This window comes from Megascapheus bottae, chromosome 19, assembly GCF_031878675.1.
Source record: "Megascapheus bottae isolate mThoBot1 chromosome 19, mThoBot2.hap1, whole genome shotgun sequence".
NCBI lineage: Eukaryota > Metazoa > Chordata > Mammalia > Rodentia > Geomyidae > Megascapheus > Megascapheus bottae.
The window spans coordinates 14386407-14408495 of record NC_143527.1 but is presented as its reverse complement, the minus strand read 5'-3'; the positions used below and the strand labels follow the sequence as shown (position 1 = coordinate 14408495).

The 22089-nt window shown below is 37.8% G+C and overlaps 1 protein-coding gene across 2 annotated transcripts; it reads left to right on the top strand.

Annotated features, from left to right (window-relative positions):
• The first annotated feature begins 1269 nt into the window (after positions 1–1269).
• LOC150049656 (uncharacterized) lies at positions 1270–21973 on the top strand. 2 transcript variants are annotated; one of them, XM_090353071.1, is made up of 11 exons: positions 1270–1325; positions 4571–4777; positions 9479–9586; positions 11110–11343; positions 12106–12312; positions 14923–15156; positions 17387–17540; positions 18300–18409; positions 18932–19045; positions 20166–20312; positions 21718–21973. In XM_090353071.1, exons 3-11 carry the CDS (start codon positions 9503–9505, stop codon positions 21850–21852), a joined length of 1419 nt encoding a protein of 472 aa, XP_090209197.1. In that variant the 5' UTR covers positions 1270–1325; positions 4571–4777; positions 9479–9502; the 3' UTR covers positions 21853–21973. The 2 variants fall into 2 exon arrangements, with proteins under 2 accessions (XP_090209197.1, XP_090209198.1); XM_090353072.1 differs by lacking the exon at positions 1270–1325 and having other exon boundaries at positions 3746–4777.
• Positions 21974–22089: the final 116 nt, after the last annotated feature.

Below are 22089 nucleotides of genomic sequence, written 5' to 3'. Positions count from 1 at the left end.
CTTGGTGCCTAACTTCTAGAATATGAACTGGAGAGAACCACGGTTATCCTATTTCTTACTTGAATCTTCTAGCTAGCAAATCTTTAATATTCAGTGATGAATAATTTTCATTCTTTATGATGATATAAGCTTTCTGATCATTTTATTATTTGGTTCTACAACAGTAAGAAACTTCCTAGCTTCCACCTGAAATTCCTAAGTTAAGTAGATTTAAAAAATAGTATCCACTTTTAGCAATTTAAAGAATTGTTGGGCTGAGAGTGTGGCCTAGTGGTAAAATGCTTGCCTGGCATGCACAAAGCCCTGGGTTGGATTACTTGGTACCATATACAGAGGAAAGGTCACAAGTGGTGCTGTGGCTCAAGGGTAGAGTGCTAACCTTGAGAAAGCTCTAGGACAGTGAGTTTGAGCCTCAGGGCTGGCAAAAAAAAAAAAGGTCAAAATTATTATGGTGCACACCTCTAATACAGCGCACACCTCTAATCCTAACTACTCAGAAGGCTGAGATCAAGGTTCAAAGCCAGCCCGTGCACAAAAGGATTCGTAGGGGCGGAAACTCATAGAGAAGAGGTAGTCTCGGTGCAAAGTCCCTGAGCAACAACGTCCCTCCAGGTTTCCCTTGGAGAGGGCATCTCCCCCCATACTGGCCATTCCCTGGGATCAGAAGCAGATCTGGCCCCTGGCGGCACGCGTAACCAAACTGCCTGTGGACTTTCCAGTCACCCTGTCTGCTGACGTGGGCATGACCGTCTCCAGACACTTGGCGCTGCTTCTGCCTCCAGGCCTGCACACACAGGGTGGTCATGTCCTCTCCTGGGTCACAATGACCGTGTGCATCGCCGTCCCCATTTTCTGTCATTCCAGTCTAGACAGTGGATTAACCTGTGCAGTCGCTTGGAATGTAGGTGTGCATTGGGAGGGGGGGTCTACCCCTTCCTCAGAGCTAACCCATCTTCACTCTCCAAGTCTCTCTCCGTCTTCTGTAGAAACCAACGATGGATCAAATGTATCCAGATATGTTGAATGTGTTCCTCTTGTTGGCCGGCCCCTTCCAGCCCCAGGGCTGGGGCTGCCCGCGCTAGGGCGTGGAGGTGCAGGCTGGAGGAGGCAGACTCCACTGGGCGCAGGCATTGGGCAGGAGAGAGGTAGCTGCTCACTGTGGTACGGGAGGTGGGGGACAGGTAGCCATCAGGGAGACCACGGGGACACTTACTGGCCGGTGGGCGCGAGGCGTCCTGGGCCAGGGTACCTGCTGGCGGCTGGCAGGTGGGCGGGAGCCATTTGGAAGGCGCAGTTACCAAGAGGCCCAGTCCGGCTACCCGCTGGTGCGTCCTGGCCTCACTGCGTGCCCCCAGACGGTGCAGGCTGGCCTCATCTGGACTCGCCGCGACCCAGCTCAGGCCAGATGTTCCCTCCAGCCCCCAGCCACCTCCCCTCTTCATATCTTCCCCTCCCCGCCCCCAAGCCCCCTGGCTTCAATTTCTTTATTGGTTTGTTTTAGATCTTGTATGGACTTCTTCCTTGATTGATTTTCAGTGTTCTCTCTCATATCCTTTACGTGTTTTTCTTTTTTAAATCTTTAAGTAGTTATACAAAGGGATCGCCATTCACCAAAGCAATTAGTGATTGCAGGGTGTCTTGATTAGTGTTGCCCCTTTTAACATTCTCACCCACCCCTCCCACCTACTCTTCCTCACGTTTCCTAATTTTTAGATTATGTATTGAATTTATTTTGTCATTTAACAGAGCAGTTATGTATACAATGTCTTGATCTGTGTCATCCCTTCAACAGCTTTAACTCCTGTTTCAGCCTACCACTTCCCTTACTTTTCTCAGTTCTGTGGTATAGTCAGTGAATTCCTTCCCTCTTTATTATTCTACCCTTCTTCCTTTTCCCTTCTCCTTCCCACTTGCAAGGGCCCATTTCCTTGTACATATATTGTTAGGCTTTGACTTAGTTTTCCTTTCTTTTTCCATTTATCTGTCCTAACTGTTCTGCTGGGAGGCAAGTGTCATGTAGACAGATAATTTTTTTTCATGTTTTTGTTTACTAGTAAACAAAGACCCAATCTAGATCGGTGCTTGACACATTATTGAGCAAATGCACATGAGCTATAACTAAAGTTTTCTGGAATGTTGTTTCTCTACTTAATTTGCTTTTGGGGGGACTAAATAAAATGTTGAATGTCTTTATTATATTTTTAAAAAATATTTATCCCAGTACTGGAGATTGAACTGAGAGGCACTTGTAATCTCACTTAGCTTTTCTTGCTCGTGGCTGGAACTCTGTCACTTGAGCCATGTCCCTATTTCTGGTTAACTGAAGAGTCCTGTTTTGAAACTTGATTCTTGGATGAAGGCCATTCCTAGTCTTCTTAATAACGAGGAGTATAGATATGAGCCACCAGTGCCTGGTTTTTATCTTTTTTTACATTCTATGAATCTTGAAATAGTGGAAGTTTGAATAGATGACCTGATATTATTTCTCAAGAAAGCTAATCCAGTCATAGGGGATCTGACTCACTCAAGACAGCATGAACCCATTCAAGAACGTGGGCTGTCTGTGACCTAATCATGAGTTTCTGCCTGCTGAAGGTTGCACCACCGCCCAGTGAGAGCCAAGCTTCTACAACTTGAACTTTAGGAGAACTCTTGTTTGTACATAGCAGTATCATTAAGGATAGCCTTAATTAGATACATGTAAGGAAACTGACTTAGCAAGATCGAAGAACTAGATCATGCTGTGTAGAAGGAAGCTACAACTCATTTGGTTTTCCTTCTTTTTTCTTGACAGTACTTGGCTTGAACTCAGGGCTTTGAGTTTTCTAAGCTGGTCTGCCACTTAAGTCCTGTCTCCAGTTTTGTTTTGTCATTTTTGAGGCAAGAGTTTTTTTTTTTTTGTATTGCAACATTTCATTAAGATTATTGGCTTTGAATTAGTAGCGGGAGTAACAATTGCATGAAACCAGATTAAGTGTACTGCATAATACTCATTCTTGATTTATTGACATGACTTAGCAATTTATTGGACAAAGGTCAAACTTTTTGCTTTTTTATTAAGCACATTCCACAGTACAAAGCTGTCATGAATAATATCTGTACAACTTAACAGTTTCAATAGCTGTTCAGACACAAATTTATTTCAAACAGATAATTGGCAAACATAATTAATTACAAGTTAGAATTAGACTATCCCAGTGCTTTAAAACATTAATATAGCAATAATTTACAGTTGCTCAAGTAGGGTTAGCAAAATAAAGTCCAGAGTACGGCTGTGAGACAAGAGTTTTAAAAAAAGTTTTAGCAAGGATTTTTATTTTCTGTCATAGGGCTTGAACTCATGGCCTGGGTGTTGTCCCTGAGCTCTTGCTCAAGACAGCTCTACTTCTGATGTTCTGGTGGTTAGTTGGAGACAAGCATCTCATGGACTTTCCTGCCCGTGTTGAATTTGACCCTCAATTCTCTGATCTTAGCCTCCTGAGTAGCTAAGATTACAGGGGTGGGTCACCAGTGACTAATAAGAATTTTTTTTTTTAAGTAGTGGGGTTAAAGTAACTAATGCTGAAATAGAAAAAGAAAGAGAAACCTGTGCTCCAACAAAATAAAAAATGGAGTTAAATGTTCCTGATACAGGGCCTTGTTTTCTGCCTGTGCATGTACCTCAGCTACAATCCACCTACTTTAGGCTTCGTTCTGATGCTGGATTCACAAGCAAGGACCACTGAGCCCAGCTTCCCTGTGAGCCCAGCTTCCCTGTGTGGAGATGAAATCTTCCAAACTCTTCTGTCTTCCTTAGAATCCTTTAAATCTCAGCCTCCCACATAGATTGAGATAACAAAGCAGTCACTGTGCACAGCTATATGTTAAGAAGGGAACCTTGATAATGTTTCTATCCAAGCTGACCTTAAACTGAGGCTTTCCCAAGTATCTAGGACTATAGGTTTGAGCCTCTGACACTCAGATGCTCTTTCTTCTTGTTCTAGAGATTGAGTTTAGGGACTTGTGCTTGCTTGGCAAGCGTTCAGTCACGAGCTACACCTATAGTTATTATTTTTATTTAGTTGGTTTTTCAGATAGGATCTTTGCTCTTGCTTGTTTCAGCTTTGGACCACATCCCTCTTCCTCAGTCAGTCTCTCTCTCTCTCTCTCTCTCTCTCTCTCTCTCTCTCTCTCTCTCTCTCTCTCTCTCTCTCTCTCTCTCTCATTGTCAGTGTAATGTATAGAGGGGTTACAGTTACATTCATCAAGTAGTAGGCTCATTAATTCTTGCACATTGATACCCTTTCCCATGTTTTGTCCTCGTTTCCCTTCCCCAACCCCCCCCCCAATCATCTTGTTTCCTTCCTTTCCCTTCCCTATTCCAAATAAGCAAACATATGTACAATATACCAGGTAACAAAGTCAGATACATTAACCACATGAGATTAACCATAAGGGCAAAAAAAAAAAGAAGAGAAATAACATGGTACATTAAGAGCAACAATCACACAAAATACTCAGACTCTTTAATAGCTGAAATTACAGGCATATGATATTGTCCTTAATCCTTATGTTTAAAATTTCTTTACAGGTTCAATACTGCTTGTATGCATAGCATTCTATGCCACTTGTATTACAAGGCCATTCCTATTGAATTCCTGAAGTGCTAGAGTTCTTAAAGACAAGAGAATTTCTAGAATGAATAATGGCAGATCTGGAAGTAGTAGGAATATGCATTGACTCATTTGGCACATCTCTCTGAAATTTCACTGTAGAGCACTGATTTTCTGAGGGACCAGTAAGTTGACTTCCCCTATCTTGTTATCAGGGTATCATAAATTTTTTTTTCATGTTTGCTTTTCCACATTTATTTGCTTGTTGGAATGAATAGTTACATTGTAAAATCTTTGAATTAAAGATCTGTGTTTCTTACTGACTCAAGAATTCCCAGCAGTGTCTGGTATGTTGTATGGTCTTATTTATCTGTTGTCTCGAGGTCACCTAAAAGTTGACCAACTGATAAGAAACATTTGCATAACGAGAATCTGTTACTGTAGCAATTTCAAAGGAGTTAATTCGAAAGAATTTCCCAGCACTGTCTTAACAGCATTTCAACCTGGATAATTGCCCAATAATCATTCAGTTACTCTGATCTGTTGCTCCAGAGTTTGCACACGTAACTACTCCTTTATCATCTTGTGGTCTGATTGTACTGACAGGGCCAATATTTACTTTGTACACACTGGGATGGCCATACAACTAACCACTGATCTGAGTAGTCGGTGCTTATACTGCATAGTTCAGTAAGTACTTGGGGGGTATAAGCCTGACCACCAGTGAATAAAAAGTATTCAGATTTCCTTGTTTAAGTTTCCAAAGGTAGATTCCATACAGATGGGAAAATTTTCTCCGTGGAGTTTGATAGCAAAGCTTTTTCTTCTCTCAAGCCTGGCATATAAAATGATCTACTTGGCTCAGTTATTCTGAGGAAAGTAATGACCTAGGACCTAGTGGTGTAGCTCAAGTGGTAAAGTGCCAGCTGTGAGCAGAAAAACCAAGTAAAAACTTCAAGTCCTGAGTTCAAGCCCTAGTACTGGCACAAAAGCAAAAAAAAAATGCAGAAACAAAATCTTAACACATTCAATTTCTCCCTTTTATAGATAATTGGAGTATTGTAGTCAGCAGCTCTTGAACTTGGCAATTTATTATTAACATACATCTAGCCCTGTGATTAATTAAAACTTTAAAAGAGTAATGTTTAAAATCATATCCCAATAGGAATTAAAGAGTAGAAAGTTTACACATATATTTCAGTTTTACCTTATGGGACAAGAAAGAAACTGACCAAACAGGCTGTGATACAATAGAAATAAATAAATATATATATTATATATTTGTATATATTATAAATAAATATATATTTATGTATTAAGATCTTCCTGCTGTACCTGCCCTTTCTGCCCCAGGGATCACTACATCCACTTGGTGAAGGCCCACAGTGAAGGCTTACTCTGTGTAAAAGTCTTAGCTTAGAAATAGTGCACTGCATTTCTGTTCCTGTTTCACTGACTGAAAAAATTCTGTCACATAGCAAAACCCGTAAGGGATGTTGAGAAAAATGTGTTAGTTGTGTGCTGAGGAAAGAGAAAATAGATATAAAGATTTTTTTTTCTGCCTTCTCTCCCACTCTCCTTCCCTCTGTTTTCCCAATTTTCCCTCTTAGAGATTAGAGTGACAAAGATACACCTTTGAGTATTTTTCTCCCAGTTTCATTTTATGCTAACAGCTACATAACTGTGAGACAATTTTCCATTATTCTGACATAATACTATTAACTATTGGGCTCACTCTGATTTCCCAGGAGGCAAAACTGAAATTACATAAAACTTGTTTTAAGGATTTGTAGAGTGCTTTCATTTGATAAAACAAAAAATGACCATTCTGTGTTTCAGTGAGAGTCCACTCATTTCAAAATGTATGTCTATGGAGGAAAATGTCCAAATAGGAAAAATGACACATCTTAGGTTTGATGAAATGGGCCCCCTTGTCAACAGTGTACAATTAAACATGGGTCAGTATGCAGCCTCCTGGGAGCCTAAACCACTGGCCTGATCCAGTCTGCTTTTACCACAAAGTCTGTTTTAGAGCTGTGTATGGATAAGCATGGGTGTAACTGATGAGGTATTCCTACTCAGTGAAGCTGTGTTCCCACCTGAAGGCTCGGATCAGATTTTGATTCAGTAAAGACTTGCTTTCTTAGCTTTCTACATCCTCACAGGACCCTGTAACGACTTCTAACAATAAAGTTCAGCACATTTTGTTGTAAATATTCTTTTTTTAAAAAAAAACAAGATTATGAGCCATTGAAAGTAGCTGTATGAAGGAGTTTAAATTTAACATTTCAGTTTGTGAGTACAATGCATCTTTTTTTAAAATTTTTTTATTGTAATTAGTAAAAGGGTTACATGATATTTGCCAGATAGAAGGTGCATTAATTCGCATAGATTGATACCCTTTCACATGTCTTGGTACCCATTTCCCTCCCCCCCCCACACCTCCCTCCTGTCTTAGTTTTCCCCCCTTCCCTATCAAATTTCAAATATCCAAATACAAATAAATTCAATATATCAGATAACAAAGTGAGATACTATACCAATATGAGATAACCAAGGGATAGCAAAGGAGATGAGAGACAACATAGTACATTAAGGACAACAATTATTCATTATATGGCTTTTAGTACAATGCATCTTGATCCATGTCACCACCACCCCTGTTTTTATCATTCTCCAAATTTCTTTCAATTGTACCTATCCTCTTAAGTTATCTATTCCATTTTTTGCATATGTATATTGAACTTCATGGTATTCACTTTGTTGACTTTTAGTTGCTCAAAGGCATTACATCATTGGAATCCCTCCTAGCATATACTATACTTTAGGTACTGTTTGTATTTATAAGTATATTACCTTGTATAGATGTAAGATTTACATATATATTTATAATTTAGATTTAACTTCCACATATAAGAGAAAATATACATCCTTTGTCTCTCTGAGCTTGATTTGCTTAATGTAATTTTTCCCCCAGGCCTTTTAATGTCAAGTAACCTAGAGTATAGTAATTCAACTATATGTATATACATACATACATACATACATACATGCATACATGTATGTATATATGTATATATTTTCCAGTCTTAGGGCTTGAACTCAGTGCCTGAATATGGTCCCTGAACTTATTTTGCTCTAGACTAGTACTCTACCACTTGAGCCACAGCTCCACCCAGCTTTTTCTGTGTATGTGGTACTGAGGAATTGAACCCAGGGCTTCATGCATGCTTCTACCACTAAGCCACATTCCCAGCCCCATTCAACATTATTTATAGAAGAATAGGAAAGTGGATAGGAAATAAGGAAGGAGGAATGTTTTCTGGATTGTAGTAAAATACTGAAACCATTGCTCATCACCAATAAAGATAAGATAATGCATATAAATTTTTATCTTAAGTATATTATATGCATGTATGTTACAATGAATGTCATTAGCTTACAATATGTAAAAATAACATATTGAACTAACAAGATTATTTCATGAATCATTGGCCACATTATTTAAAGGCAAGATTAAATCAAAAAAGGATTTTTCTAGCCTAAGCATGCATCATCACATCTCACAGAAAACTGTCATTCTTAGCTACTAGGGAGATAAAGATAGGAGGGTCCTGGTTTGAGGTGAGCTAACAAAAGTTAGCAAGACCGTATTCAAAACAAACTAGGAATTCTGGAACTTACCTGTAACACAGCTGTTGTGGAGCCAGAAGTAGGAAGATAATGGTTCAAGGCTGAATGGGGAAAAGCACAATACCTTCTATGAAAACAAAGCAAAAGAAATAAATCTGTAGCTAAAGTAGTAGAGTGAGGCCCTGAATTGAATCCCCAATATCATCAATAAAATAAAATGAAAACTCCCTATACTATTTGTTCCAGCAATAAACTGGCTCTGTGGTTTTGGGCAGGTTCCATATCTTTCTTTGGGTCATTTTCAATTTTTTTTTCATATATTTTTTATTGTAATTAAAAGGAGGGTTACATTATATTCATCAGATAGAAGGTGCATTATTTCACAAATATTGGTACCCTTTCTCATGTCATGGTCCCTATTTCTCTTCTCCCCTGCCTCCCACACAACTTGATTTCCCCCATTCCCTCTCCTATTTCAAATAATCAATTAAGCATTTATCAGATAACAAGGTAAAATATTGTAACAATATGAGATAACCAAGGGACAGCAAGAGAGATGAGAGATAACATAGTACATTAAGGACAACAATCACTCATTATATGGCTTTTGTTTCTATATCCTGGAGGTCCTTACATTTAATGTCATACTATATGGCCTTATGTATCTAGATTTTGTTCTGTTGTGAATCTCTGCTAGGAGAGCCCAAGGTTTCTACTGATTGTGACAAATGAGGGAAACCTATGTTCCATTGAGTCTGGCTTACTTCACTTAGTATGATTTTTTCTAAGTCTTTCCATTTCCTTACAAATGGAGCAATATCTTTCTTTCTGACAGCGGCATAGAATTCCATTCCAATTAGAATGGCCAGGATCAAGAAATCATTTTCAACTTTTAAAAACAGCACCTGACAAGATTTCCATAATAATGATATCATATAATGTGTGTAAATTATCTAACACAGTGCCTGACACATATGAAAGGAGGAAGTAAATGCGGGCTATGACTGTTGTTATCTGTGTGTGTCATGGGCAAACAATTGGGGACCCATACAAGCATTTTATTGATCTCTTGTTTTGCAGTTCTATCAGGGGTTTTTTTTTTGGAAACAAGATTATAATTTGAGAGGTAGCTTCCTTATTTCCCTAGGTTGTCTTTTGTATATAAATGTTTCCTGGCTTAAGACTTGCCATTTCTTCTCCTCTTACAGACAACCCAGTCTGGTAAAGCTGTATTTTTATCCTTTCTTCCTCAGTATATTGCTTGAACCTTTTTGCCCATGGACAATTCAGCCTTTGAAATGCATGAAGATGGATCACAGAAAACTTTGTCTATTGGGAAGACAGGCCCCATCTCCAGAAAGGTAATTTGGGATTTACATCCTATGGCAGATCCTCCCCAAATCCTCATGCGGAGATCAGGAAAGAATTGCTGGTTAGGTAACCTCTCCCAGGAGGCTCTGGTCTCTTGCTCTGAGTATTTCTTGCTCTGTGTTCTTTCATATACCTTTAATTCACACACTCTGTAGTTCTTTAATAGGCTGACTTTCTTTGAATTGTGGCTGAGAGTGTTAGTGAATGTTTTAGGTTAATGGGTATTATTACCAGGTTAAAAAGTATACCTCTCAATTGAGGTCTTTTAGAGGCAATGTTTTTATTCATACTGAACAGTGAACTTTAGATAAGTTAAAGATGGAGATTATTATTGTTTTGTTTCTACTAGGTTTTTTTTCCTTTTTCCTTTTCTCTTCTTTCTTCTTCCTTTCCCTTCCCTTCCCTTTCCTTTCTTTCCTTCCTTTCTGTACCAGTCTTTGTGCTTGAATTCAAGGCTTGTGTCCCTGAGCTTTTTTGTTCAAGTCTAGTGCCTTGAACTTTAGCCACAGCTCCACTTCTGATTTTTTTTTTTGGTGATGCTGGTCCTGCCTGGGCTGGCTTTGAACTGTGATCCTCAGATCTCAGCCTCCTGAGTAGTTATGTTTATAGGCATGAGCCATCAACTGGTTCAGCTACACTCGCAAAGCACAGGAATGCACGCTTTGCACACACGCACACTCGTGTCCATTTTCAGGCTTGAACTTAGGGCCCGGGCACTGTCCTTGAGCATCTGTACTCAGTGCTAGTGTTCTACAGTCTTACTTACTCAAGCGGCTGAGATCTGAGGCCTATGGTTCAAAGACATTCTGGACAGAAAAATCCATGAGACTTTTATCTCCTGTTAACTACCAAGAACCTGGGAATGGAACCAGCTAGTTTATTTAAAAAAATGATCTCTTTATGTTTTCTTTCTCTACCAATTTGAAGAGGCACAAAAACAATTTCCCTATAAAATATTTAAAAAGATCCTGGTGCTTGTAAAACTTGCCTAAATGGTGTTTGTGAATATAACTTGCTTAAATGGTGTATGTGTAATTGTATGGACATTTACTCATGTACTTTGTTCTAGATTACTATGGGAAATGTACTTCTTAATGTGAATTTACAAGAGGTTTGAGAAAGACTAATGAAAGCCAGTGATAAGGGACAGATGTTAATGACTATTAATCTGAAATAGACAAAGATTTTCTCTTTAAAATCCTAGATGTTAGCTTTGTGATGTATGTAAATGTAAACTTTTCTTTAAGGGCACTGGACCATATTAATTACAATTTTAATGATTCTTGAAATGATTTTCAGTGGTAGCACTATAACTTAGTGGAAGCAGCAGGAAATCAGGAGGACTTCTTTTTAGACTCATAATTACTGAAAACAGTGTTGTTTTCCTAAGTTGTTGCTCATTTCAGTGTCTCATCAGGAATATGAGACTCAGAGATGAATCTAAAACCTTTTACTGAATTGAAAAAGTGGTCACTATTTTGAACAAGAATAGTGACTTCCTAATTTCTCGTAGGAAAAGGAGAAGCAGTGGTCTCTGCTGAGAATCTTTCTGCTGTGTCTCTTGGCCTGTGTCATCACCACAGCAATTGGAGTACTCATTCTCTCCTTGGTTTCTGTTAACAACTCTCAGCCTAACGTAAACATTCGCTTGGAATCTCAAGCTTGGCGTCCTCAAACCACAGCTCCCGAAGTTCAGAAGGTGGTCGACCCCAAATTCCAGTTTCTTAATCATTTACCTAAATCCAAGGTATGAATCCTCTATACAACAGAAAATAAATGGTGGTTACAAAAGTGCATTGCCACATGTTACTAAGCTTTCTTCTACTGGAAGGGCCAGCAGGATGAAAGGAGGCCAGGAATAGAGAGGAAGGGATAATTCGGTTAAAATTTGCTTAAGGGAAAAAAATTCCAGTAGATCATTATATGCCTAGCTGGAGAAGAAGATGGCAATGACAAATGAAATCCCTCTCTTCAAGCTGGGCATGGTGGCGCAAGCCTATAATCCTAGCTACTCAGGAGGCTGAGAGCTGATGATTGCAGTTCAAAGCCATCGGGGCACTGAAGTCCATGGGACTCTTATCTACAGTTAACCACCAGAAAAACTGGAAGTGACACCGTGGTTCAGGGTTAGGGCTAAGTTAGCCTTGACCTGAAGAGCTCAAGGACAACACCCAGAGCAAGTTCAAGCCCCATGACAGACAATAAATAAATAAATAAATAAATAAATAAATAAATAAATAAATAAATAAATCTGTCTTATCTTGCCAAGCTAGCTAGCTACTTAAAAAAAATCTTTCAGATTAAAATGATAGCACAGACCATATTGCACTGTATCTATCATTACTGTCATTTCTGTACTCTTGCTGGAGTCTTATTCCTTCTCTTTTTAAAGCTTGAAAAATTTACCTCACTACCACGTGCCTCATACTTATTTTATGAGTCCTGCCCACTGTGCTGGTGGCTTTCCTGCTGATGACTAGCTTCTCCATGTTTTTTTTTTTTTTTTTAGGTTTTTGAGTTCCCTGGTGGTGAAATCCAGTGGGCCCGGTACAGGAACAATATCAAAGACTATCTTAGTGAAGAGGAGGAGGCCTTTGGCACCAACTTGAACAGTCAGAGATCACAGATAACTCTGGGGACCCTGAGAATAAAAAGCCAAGGCCTCCGGGCCCCTCACTGGCACTTCAATGCCAACGAACATGGCTACCTAGTACAGGTGTGACAGGTTTGCACATACTCTGCTCTGAAGCATCAATGTAGTGTATCCTTAGGGTGTCAGGATATTACTTTAGTTGTTACAACACTTATGTAACTAAGTGATAAATGAACACGGAGGCTTTTGATTCAGTTAGATAAAGCAGTACTTCAAGCATTAGCTTGTTTATTTTTGTTATCACTTTGACCTTTTCACTATGAAGTTGTTTTTTTACATGCTACTGTTTAAAAGGTTACTGTTTAGTGTTCTGTTCCAAATCTAAAACGGGCAGTTCTGAGTTAATGATCAAAGATCCTCTTAGGAAAAAAAACAAAACAAAACAGCAATTGAGCTAATAACAAGCTGTGGATATTCAGTTTTTTGTGTGTCTCCAAGATCAGGCCATTACATGTCTTTTTTTTTGGTTTAGAACTTTAAAAATATTCTAAGTCAAATGAAATCAATACACCATAATGTGAAGTGAATGTACTAGTTGAATTTAAGATAATTCATTAATTCAAAGATATTTATAGAACTTCTTCTGTATGCCAGACACTGGTGAAGCAGTAGTGACTAAGACCTTCTAGAACTTTTGAAGTTCACTATTACCATGCTGGTCTAGTTTACTTTTACCATGTGCAGCCAATTTATGGCACATTGTTTTGTTATTGATAATTAAGAATAATTTATATAGTTGGGTATTTCATTCAGTTTTAGAATTTATAACAAGAGGAGAGATTAGAGTTTGATCTGTAATAAGACCAAGTTCTTCTTATTTTCATGGAGATAAATTGACATAGTCTTATGAGATCACTAACTCTTTTTTTATTTAAATAATTTATTAACATTGATTCTTACATCATATTTCAAATGAGATCGCTAACTCTTATGAACAGGTTAAGGATACAATGAAAAAGATTGCTCACATTATGTGGAGACAGAGAGAGAGAGAGAGAGAGAGAGAGAGAGAGAGAGAGAGAGAGAGAGAGAGAGAGAGAGAGAGAGAGAGAGAGAGAGAGAGAGAGAAAGACACCAGGAAGGAGGGGAAGGAGAGAAATAATGTCTGTGCCTGGAGTTGTTGATGCATTGACTGGAATAGATGCATATTTCTGTGGCTCTTTTTGTACAGATGAAGATAGAGTTTTGTAGAGTTCACCTTTCCCTTATATTTTCGATATCCCTCCATCCAAATTACACATGCTGTTTGTGCTAGTGGAACAAAGGCTTCTTTTTCATTCACCCTTGTATTCTGTGCCTTACAGTATAATGCTGAAGATCAGAAGACAGGCTGAAAGAAAATAGACACTTTTTGACCGGGAGTTTGGCCTAGAGATAGAGTGCTTGCCTACCATGTACAAAGACCTGGGTTCTATTCCTTGGTACCACATACATAGAAAAAGTCAGAAGTGGTGCTGTGGCTCAATAATAGAGCTCTAGCCTTGAGAAAGACCAAGGCCAATGCTCAGGCCCTGAGTTAAAAGGAAGGAAGGAAGGAAGGAAGGAAGGAAGGAAGGAAGGAAGGAAAGAAAGAAAGAAAAAAGGAAAGAAAGAAAAAGAAAGAAAGAAAAAGAAAGAAAGAAAATAGAGACTTCTATGTCAGCAGAATCGGTGATGTAATATGATCAAAAATATGAGGCAGATCTTAAGTTTTACCATGGAACTATTGAATAGCCTTGAGAGAATGTTATATTCTTTTTCCATATATTTTTTATTGTAATTAATAGAAGGGTTACATTATATTCACCAAATAGAAGGTGCATTACTTCACAAACATTGATACCCTTTCTCATGTCTTGGTCCCCATTTCCCTCCGTACACCCCCGCCTCTCATCTAGTTTTCCCCCTTCCCTATCCTATTTCAAATAACTAAATAAACATATATACAATATATCAGATAACAAGGTAAAATACTGTAACAATATGAGATAACCAAGGGACAGCAAAAGAGATGAGAGATAACATAGTATGTTAAGGACACCAGTCACTCATTATATGGCTTTTGTTTCAGTATCTTGGAGGTCCTTTCATTTAGCATCATACTATATTGTATCTAGGTTTTGCTCTATTGTAAATCTCTGCTAGGAGAGCCCAAGGTTTCTGCCCATTATGACAAATGAGGGAAACCATTGAGCCTATATTCCTTTGAGTCTGGCTTACTTCGCTTAATATGATTTTTTCTAAGTCTTTCCAGAGAAAATGTTATATTCTTGCCAAACTTCATGCTCCTCTCTGTAAAATGTGATAAAACCTGTACTAATTTTCACATGTTTGACATAAAGAATAATTGAATATAGTCAAGTGCTTTGATACACATCTGTCAGTAAAAGCACTAAGGGTGAGATGATACTATTACTAATGGAATTATACTATTACTATTTGTAGTATACTAATTGTACTGTACTATTACTAGTGGAATTTGCAAACTATTTTACACTCTATTTTATATAAAGATATTTATATATGTACACACAGAATAGTGATGTAGTATTCATTCATATACATATATCTATGGTATTAGGGTGGTGATTAGAAAACAAATTTGCATGCAAAGCTTAGAAGACAGATAATTAAAGCAGATTGGGAAACATTGCTCTGAATCAAGTAGAGTCTGCTTTTCTGTTTGTGTTTCAGGGAACAGCATGGATTGGGGTGGTTGATGATGGTGGAGAAGTAGCTACCACTTACAATGTCACAGCTGGCCAAGTTATCTTCTTCCCTAAGAATACACTACACTGGGTAAAAAATGTGGGTGAGGAAGACTGCTTTTTCTTGCTCTTCTTCTCAACACACGATGAACTTCAGACTCTGGATGTTGATGATGTATTCTTTTCTACACCTGAAGATATTGCTTCCAGGTCACTTAAGGTATGTGTTTTTTCTGAAAGCACATCTCACCATGAAGTATTTTTTTTTTTACTATATATGTACCCATGGAGTATAAGTAGTTGTATTTTAAGGCAGCAATCTACACAGATTTAGAAGCTGGCTAATAGTCATTTATATCATGGCTTATAAGTGCATCTTGTTTTTCTACTATAGACAAAAAAAAGCTTTTTTTTTTCTTCATGTTGGCCTTCCAGAGGAAAGTATAATGCATTGACAGAAAGATTACTATCTAGTCAATGGAAAATTGCTGCAATCTGTATCCCCGAGGAGTCATAAGCCCTTCGGAAGGTCATTCTTTCTGTAAGAGGTTGGCTGTATATAACGATCATGTTTTCTTCTCATTTTGTGGATTATTCAATGAATAATTTATATTTTAAAACTAAATGTAAGATTATCATAAAATGTTGAATTTATTATTTAAGCTCATTTAGTTTTGCTAATTAAGATGATCATTTGTATAATACTCTTACTTCAAGTCCCAGTAAGGAATATGATATTCAGGAGAGGAAAACAATGAAACATATATTCTGCTTCTTAGTTCAAATTCATTTATTCTTGTCAAAATATAATTTTGTAATTCTAAAGTTTCAAAATAAGCAATGTAATTCCTTACAAGTAGAAATGTATAAGCATAGAGCACAAACTTTCCCCAATTACGGAAATGTTTAAGTTCAGTTTTGATGAGAGAAAATATATAGGAAGATGTAAACTAGGACATTCATCAAATGAGTAGCTTTAGAATCAGCACATTCTAAATGTCTTATAGGACTACTAGTTATGATTCAAACATCTAGGTAAAACTTAAAATACTATGTAGGAAAATCTGTGTAGGATGATATTTTGATAGACTATATTTTAGTTAGTTGACTCAATACTATTACCTTATTATTTTATTATCTGTGTGGCACCCTTTTAAAGCAAGTTCTACATGGCACATACTGTGAACTTTACCTCCTGCCTAAGCTTGCAAAAAGTACTGTTAGCAAAGAAAGGAGACTATAAGGAAGATCTCCAAGAGCAGAGAACGGAGGAAATCCTGTACTCAACTTTCCAGTTTCCCAAATTAGAGGATCATGAGATCCATAAGAAAAGACACCTTGAGGGTTTCCACTAAAGTGAAAACTCCAAAGAAGTTCAGAGGACTTACTTAGCAAAGCAGAATAAAGTGCAGAGCAAAGGGGAAGAGGGGCAATTTCTGCCCAATGCTCAGAGGAGGGGATTACAGGATCCTGAAATTATGTTTCGTTAATCTCAGGACACAGACCCCACGCTCTTCCTAAGGAAGCAGTACTTACATTTGTTAAAATATATTTTTACTTATCATGCTTTGATATATTTATCTATTATATAATCCTTATATTAACTTAAACTTACCTCCTTCGTTATTAACTCTTTTTGGTGAAAATGTTTCAAAGCACTTCTAGCTTTTTAATATGTATGGTACATTATTGTCAGTGGTCACCTTACTTTGTAAAAGCATGAAAGGGCTTTTTGTTCTGAGCAGCTTACAAAGTTAGACCTTAGTACTACTTTTGATGTCTCTGTATGACATCTGATAGTGCTGGCTACAGAGGAGGCTGATGGTTCCAGTAGGACAGACCACCTGCTGGTTGGTGACTGGCACTAGAGGAATTCTGTGATCCATTTAGGAATCTCTCTAGGAAGTTTTTGAGCTTACTGTATTTGTAGTGGATCTTAATGGTCTAGAGAAATATTCCACCACAGAGAGTATTAGTAATCATAGGAAATAATATATGTTCGTGCAGGTGTTTGTACTGCCTGTAAAGAATAAACCATGTAAGTTGGATACCTATAATCCTAGCTACTCAGGAGGTTGAGATCTGAGGACTGCAGTTCGAAACCAGCCTGGACAGAAGAATCTGAAAAACTCTTATCTCTAGTTAATCACAGAAAAAACTGGAAGTGTTGTTGTAATTCAAGCGGTAGAGTACTAGCCTTGAACAAAATGGTTCAGGTTCAGCATCCAGGCCCAGAGTTCAAGCCCCAGAACTGAAGGGAAAAAAAGATCCATGTAAAACAAAAGTGCATTGAAAACTTTGAGGATATTCATGTCACAAGTTTTAAGGGGAAACTGGTTAGCTCTTCTGGTTAGCTTGGCAACATTGATGGCTATGCCACTTATCTTTCTACTGTTAACATGTGTAGAATACTTCATTAAATGTCTTACATGGTGTCACATGTCTTTTAGCCTGAAGGTGGAATTAATTTCATTAGAAAATTCCATAAGCAAACAGAAGATCAAGGGATCAGTCTTCCTCCTAACTTGGCAGAGCTGGTTGCAAATGCTACTTATGAACAATCTCCTGATAACCTTGTATGGAGATACTTTTTTGACCTTAAAGGTATGGTATGGTTTTCAATGCAGATTATTTCAATAACTATGTATTTGCCTATATGTAGATTGGATTTGACAGATTTTTTTTTTAATGATGGACCATAGTCAAGAAAAATCTGGGAGAAACCACAGTTCTCAACAGAGTAGGTGATATGAGAAGTATCTAGGCAGAAAAAAGAATGTGACAAAGGGAATTAAAGTGTAGTGGGTATGTATTACTACTGAGAGATGCTGCCAGAGAATGATGCTGCACTCTTTGCAGAATTTAGAAACCATGTTGCTTTTGTACTGTACTGTAATAGGAGGGAGGAAGAGCTAAGTGGTTGTGAATAAGGGAGACAAGTAAAGATCTTCTTTTGCAAGTAAAGATCACTGTACCTGAACTATAGAGAAAAGAAAGGAAGTGGCTGATAGAGGCAGAGAGGCGACCAAGCTCTCTCACAGTCCACGACCTCAACAAGGATGCTGGCAGGTGTGAGAGGGAGAGAATTGCTGTGGTGCAGATGTGAAGACAGAACTTGATAGGTGACTGGCTTGAAGAGTGAGGTACAGAATGGCTACAGAATTTTCTAGCCATGTTCCCTGAGTTGAACAGAGTATCCTAAAGAGGGACAATCTGTATTAGAAAAAAGAGCTTGAACCGTAAAGTATTCTTTTAACAGTGTCAGGTTAATATCATGGGAGCTGTGTACTCACTGGCACCCCCGTGGAGTACAGTTTTGAACTATGTGGTCTTATGTTGTTTTTTAAATTCTATTTGATTCAGGTTCAAAAAATTATCAGTTTCCCGGAGGAGAAATACAACAGGCACAGTATTGGAAGAATGGAAGTGAATTAAGTGATAATGAAAAAATTTTCAGTGAATTTCTACATCAGGTAAATTGAGAAAAACCCTTTGATGAGCTTTCAGGTAGATGAAACATGTGCTTTTGATCTGATTTAGGCTTCTTTTGGGTCAAGGAAAAGAAAAATCTAGTCAAACGTTGTTTTTTTTAAATCAGTGTTATATCTGTGGATTTAGTAACTTGGCTTCTTTGGCATGGATAGTCATTAACGATTACCTTTTTCTTTGTTTTCTATGCTCAACTGGCATTAGATTCTGTGGATTCAAGTTTTATTTCTGCTACTTCTTAGTTGTGTGACCCTAGCTAAATTCCTTAAACAACCTTAAATTGATTAATTTAATTCCATCACCTGTACAATAGGTGATACTTCTAACCTTGTAAGGAATACATTTTTTAATAAGAACACAAAAAATTATATTTAGAGCTGATCAATATTAGTTATTATGAAAATTGTGTGAATTTCTAAGTTTCCAAGTAGAATATTAATGTTAATTATTTTAATGTTATGTCAGAGTTGCTAAATTACTGCATTTCTTTTTTCTTTTTTTTAAAGCACCAAAATGCCCTTGCCTTGAGTACTCTCAGAATTTATAACAATGGATTACGGCAGCCACACTTTCATTTTAATGCAAATGAAATGGGCTATGTATTAAGTGGATGTGGAAAGGTAATTTCTCAACAGTCATTTTATTTAGTCTTTATTTAATGCAGAAGAATATCAAATGGGAAGGTTTCTTCATTTTAGTTCGGTTATTAGTAATGTAAAAATGACAACCCTAATAGCTTTCTGGGAATAGGTTTCTTCAAAGGAGACTATGCAGACTCCATTAAATAATCTCTACATTTGATATGTCAGAAAGATTCCAGATGTTCATGAGAAGAGGCTCAGAACATTTCAGAAGTGGTGCATATTTGTGATGTGATAGAGGATCTTGAATACAGGCTTAGGTTTTCAGAGTTTTGCAATGCAAAGTGGAGGTGGGCTTATGGGAAATAATGGTGAAGTGAATTGAGTGGTGTAGCCGGGAAGGTGTGTCATCAGTACAGTGACATACATCTCAGCTTATCAGGATACTTGTGATGATATTAACTGTTATCTTGGTGACATTATTAACATCCCCTTAGGGAACTTGGTTTGGACAGTCACATGAAAAGCCAGCCTATATAGTTACTATGCTGATTTGTTTTGCTTATTTTAGGTGGTTTTCAGGTTCCCTGGGGGAACTCTAAGATAGTATACAGGGATAGGAAAGGCTTTGGGGGCCTATACTTTTCTGAATCCTGGAAGAAAAAACAAAGCCAGATGAAATTCTGTTATGTCATTCAGAGGCTTGTTCAGTGCTTTTAGAAGTGACAGTTTTAGTAAGTTAGAGAAGGACATAATAGTCCTTCACAAATTACATTTTAAAGATCAGACTATTTTGTTTTCCTTTAGTGTAATTGTGTGCATGGGAGTGTGTAAAACACTGAACTGTGAACCTTCTTCCTATTGTGTATGGAATACAATTTATATCCTGTCACTGGAGTGTAGTGATCGATACCTTCTGTTTTTCCCCAATGTTCTGAGTATTGAATTGACTAATACATCTTGGAAAACATTTGCCAACTACAGCATCTTGAGTTTTGTGGAGCTCTGTCTCTGACACAGATTTTATATGAAAGATGGCCTTCATTTTCTACACTTTCTCTGCACTAAGGAATCTCCATACTTCTAAGCTTCTGTTCTTCACTTATCTTTAAATAATGTATCACTTTGTATTATTAATTCAAACATAATTTCCCCTTAGGTGGGCATTGTCACTACGCAGAATGCCATAGAATTTAACATCCATATTGGAGATGTGGTGTTTTTCCCCACTGGATCTCAACATTATATTAAGAGCACATGTGATGAAGATTTGCTGTTTGTGCTTGCCTTCAGTACTGGAGACCAGGTAAGAACAAGCCAGTTGAAGAGACATTAAGTGTCAGTAATCTTTAAAATATTTTTCTAATATATGTGTCTGGACCAATCAGCATTCTCATTACATGTGTGTTAAATTCAGGATTGAATGAATGAGCTATATAAGCAATAGGTAAAAAAATGTATCAAGTAATCACTCCATTTGGTTTAGATGGGTCCATGTGGAGCATTTCCACATTCATATTTTTTTTAATCCTCAAATTCTGAACAAAGATCAGTATGTTGAGGATCCATGAAGTTAATTATTAGGAAAGCAGATATTAAAGAAGATACCTGGGGTAAATGGCTAATGTAGATTTCAAGGATTATATGATTTCTCTATAGTGAGGCAGGCTCATAGATACCTTATAGCATGAAGTAACAGATTGTATGCTTTTTGAAGATTTGTCAGCTCCATAATGAACAGGAAAAGGTGGGAAGAGAAGAAGAGGAGAATGAAGGGGAGATAGGATTTCTTTTGCATGTTAAAACAACACTGTGTGCCAGTGGCTTGGGTGGCTCATGCCTGTAATCCTAACTACTGAGTAGGCTGAGATCAAAGCCAGTCCTGGCATGAAATGCTGTAAGACTCTTATCTCCAGTTCATCACCAGAACCGCAAGTAGCACTGTGGCTGAAAGTATAGAGCACTAGTTTTGAGCTGAAGAGCTCAGGGACAGCGCCCAGGACCAGCATTCAAACCCCATGATCAACAAAATAGAAATGTGATCCCTTGATTTTTGATTAGGTAGAATTATGGAAACAAATTATGGAATTTAGATATTTAGAAATCCTTAGGACTAGGATTTCTTCTGACATAGTAAGGATTATTTATTTAGATTTCCAGGGATGGTTGCAGAATTAGCTGTGCAGTATCTCCAGCAGTGCCTCTACCTAAAGATGGGCTAGGTTCCTGCTTGATGCTGCTCCTTTCCTAGCACAATGTTGTACCTTTTTTGAAAGAGACTAGAAAATTCCAGCACCTGTTTCCCTGATTCTTAAGATTCTCAGGGGAATAAGAAATGGAATCGAAAGCTGGCAGTAGACTTTGTTGGAGAAGAATTCTAGGGACCCCCTACATTTGGTTTGCATCTTACTGCCACTGCCACCCCTCTGGCCCTATTCTCTACAGCCATTGAAAGAACAGATCACAAAGCAGCATGCGATGCATTTATAGGAAAATAGGCAAAACTCAAAATCACAAGTTAAAAGTTTTGAAAGTTAAAAAAATTTTTGAAAGTTAAGAAAAAATTGCTGAAAAGGTGAGTTCTGTATGGCAAGGATACACTGGCATGCAGAGTGAACATAAGAAGGGAAGGAGTGCATAATTAGACAGCCAAGTAGGAAGAAGTGCTTTGATGCCTTGTTGCTGACTTACATTTTGGTTTACATTGTCAGCTGCAAACTCTTGACATGGATGATTATTTCCAAGCCACTGCAGACCACATCTTGGCTCAGCTTTTCTTCAGGAAGCAAAGTGAATTTAAGAAGATCCCCAAATTCAAGGATGACCAAGCAATCAACCTGCCGTAGAGTTACTGATGAGTTCATATCTATCCTTTATTGCTTGTTTTGGGTAAAGAAGGACCAACAGTGAGAGAACTGGGGATTCTCTTAAAAGGAGAATGGGATCTCAAACCCACCGTATCCCTGGGGCCTCTTTTAGTTCATAGCGATTACAGGCAATTCACATTCAGGGAACATGTCAAAAGATAGCTATATGGGGAAGAACTGACAAATTGAATTTATGTATTTTTATGGATCGATTAT

Bases quoted from the DNA above. Each gene is read 5' to 3' on its own strand.
- LOC150049656 (XM_090353071.1), top strand. From the start codon at position 9,503: ATGGACAATTCAGCCTTTGAAATGCATGAAGATGGATCACAGAAAACT. The intron at 12,313-14,922 runs GTGTGACAGGTT...TTTGTGTTTCAG, and splicing joins AACATGGCTACCTAGTACAG to GGAACAGCATGGATTGGGGT. The intron at 18,410-18,931 runs GTAAATTGAGAA...TTTTTTTTAAAG, and splicing joins TCAGTGAATTTCTACATCAG to CACCAAAATGCCCTTGCCTT.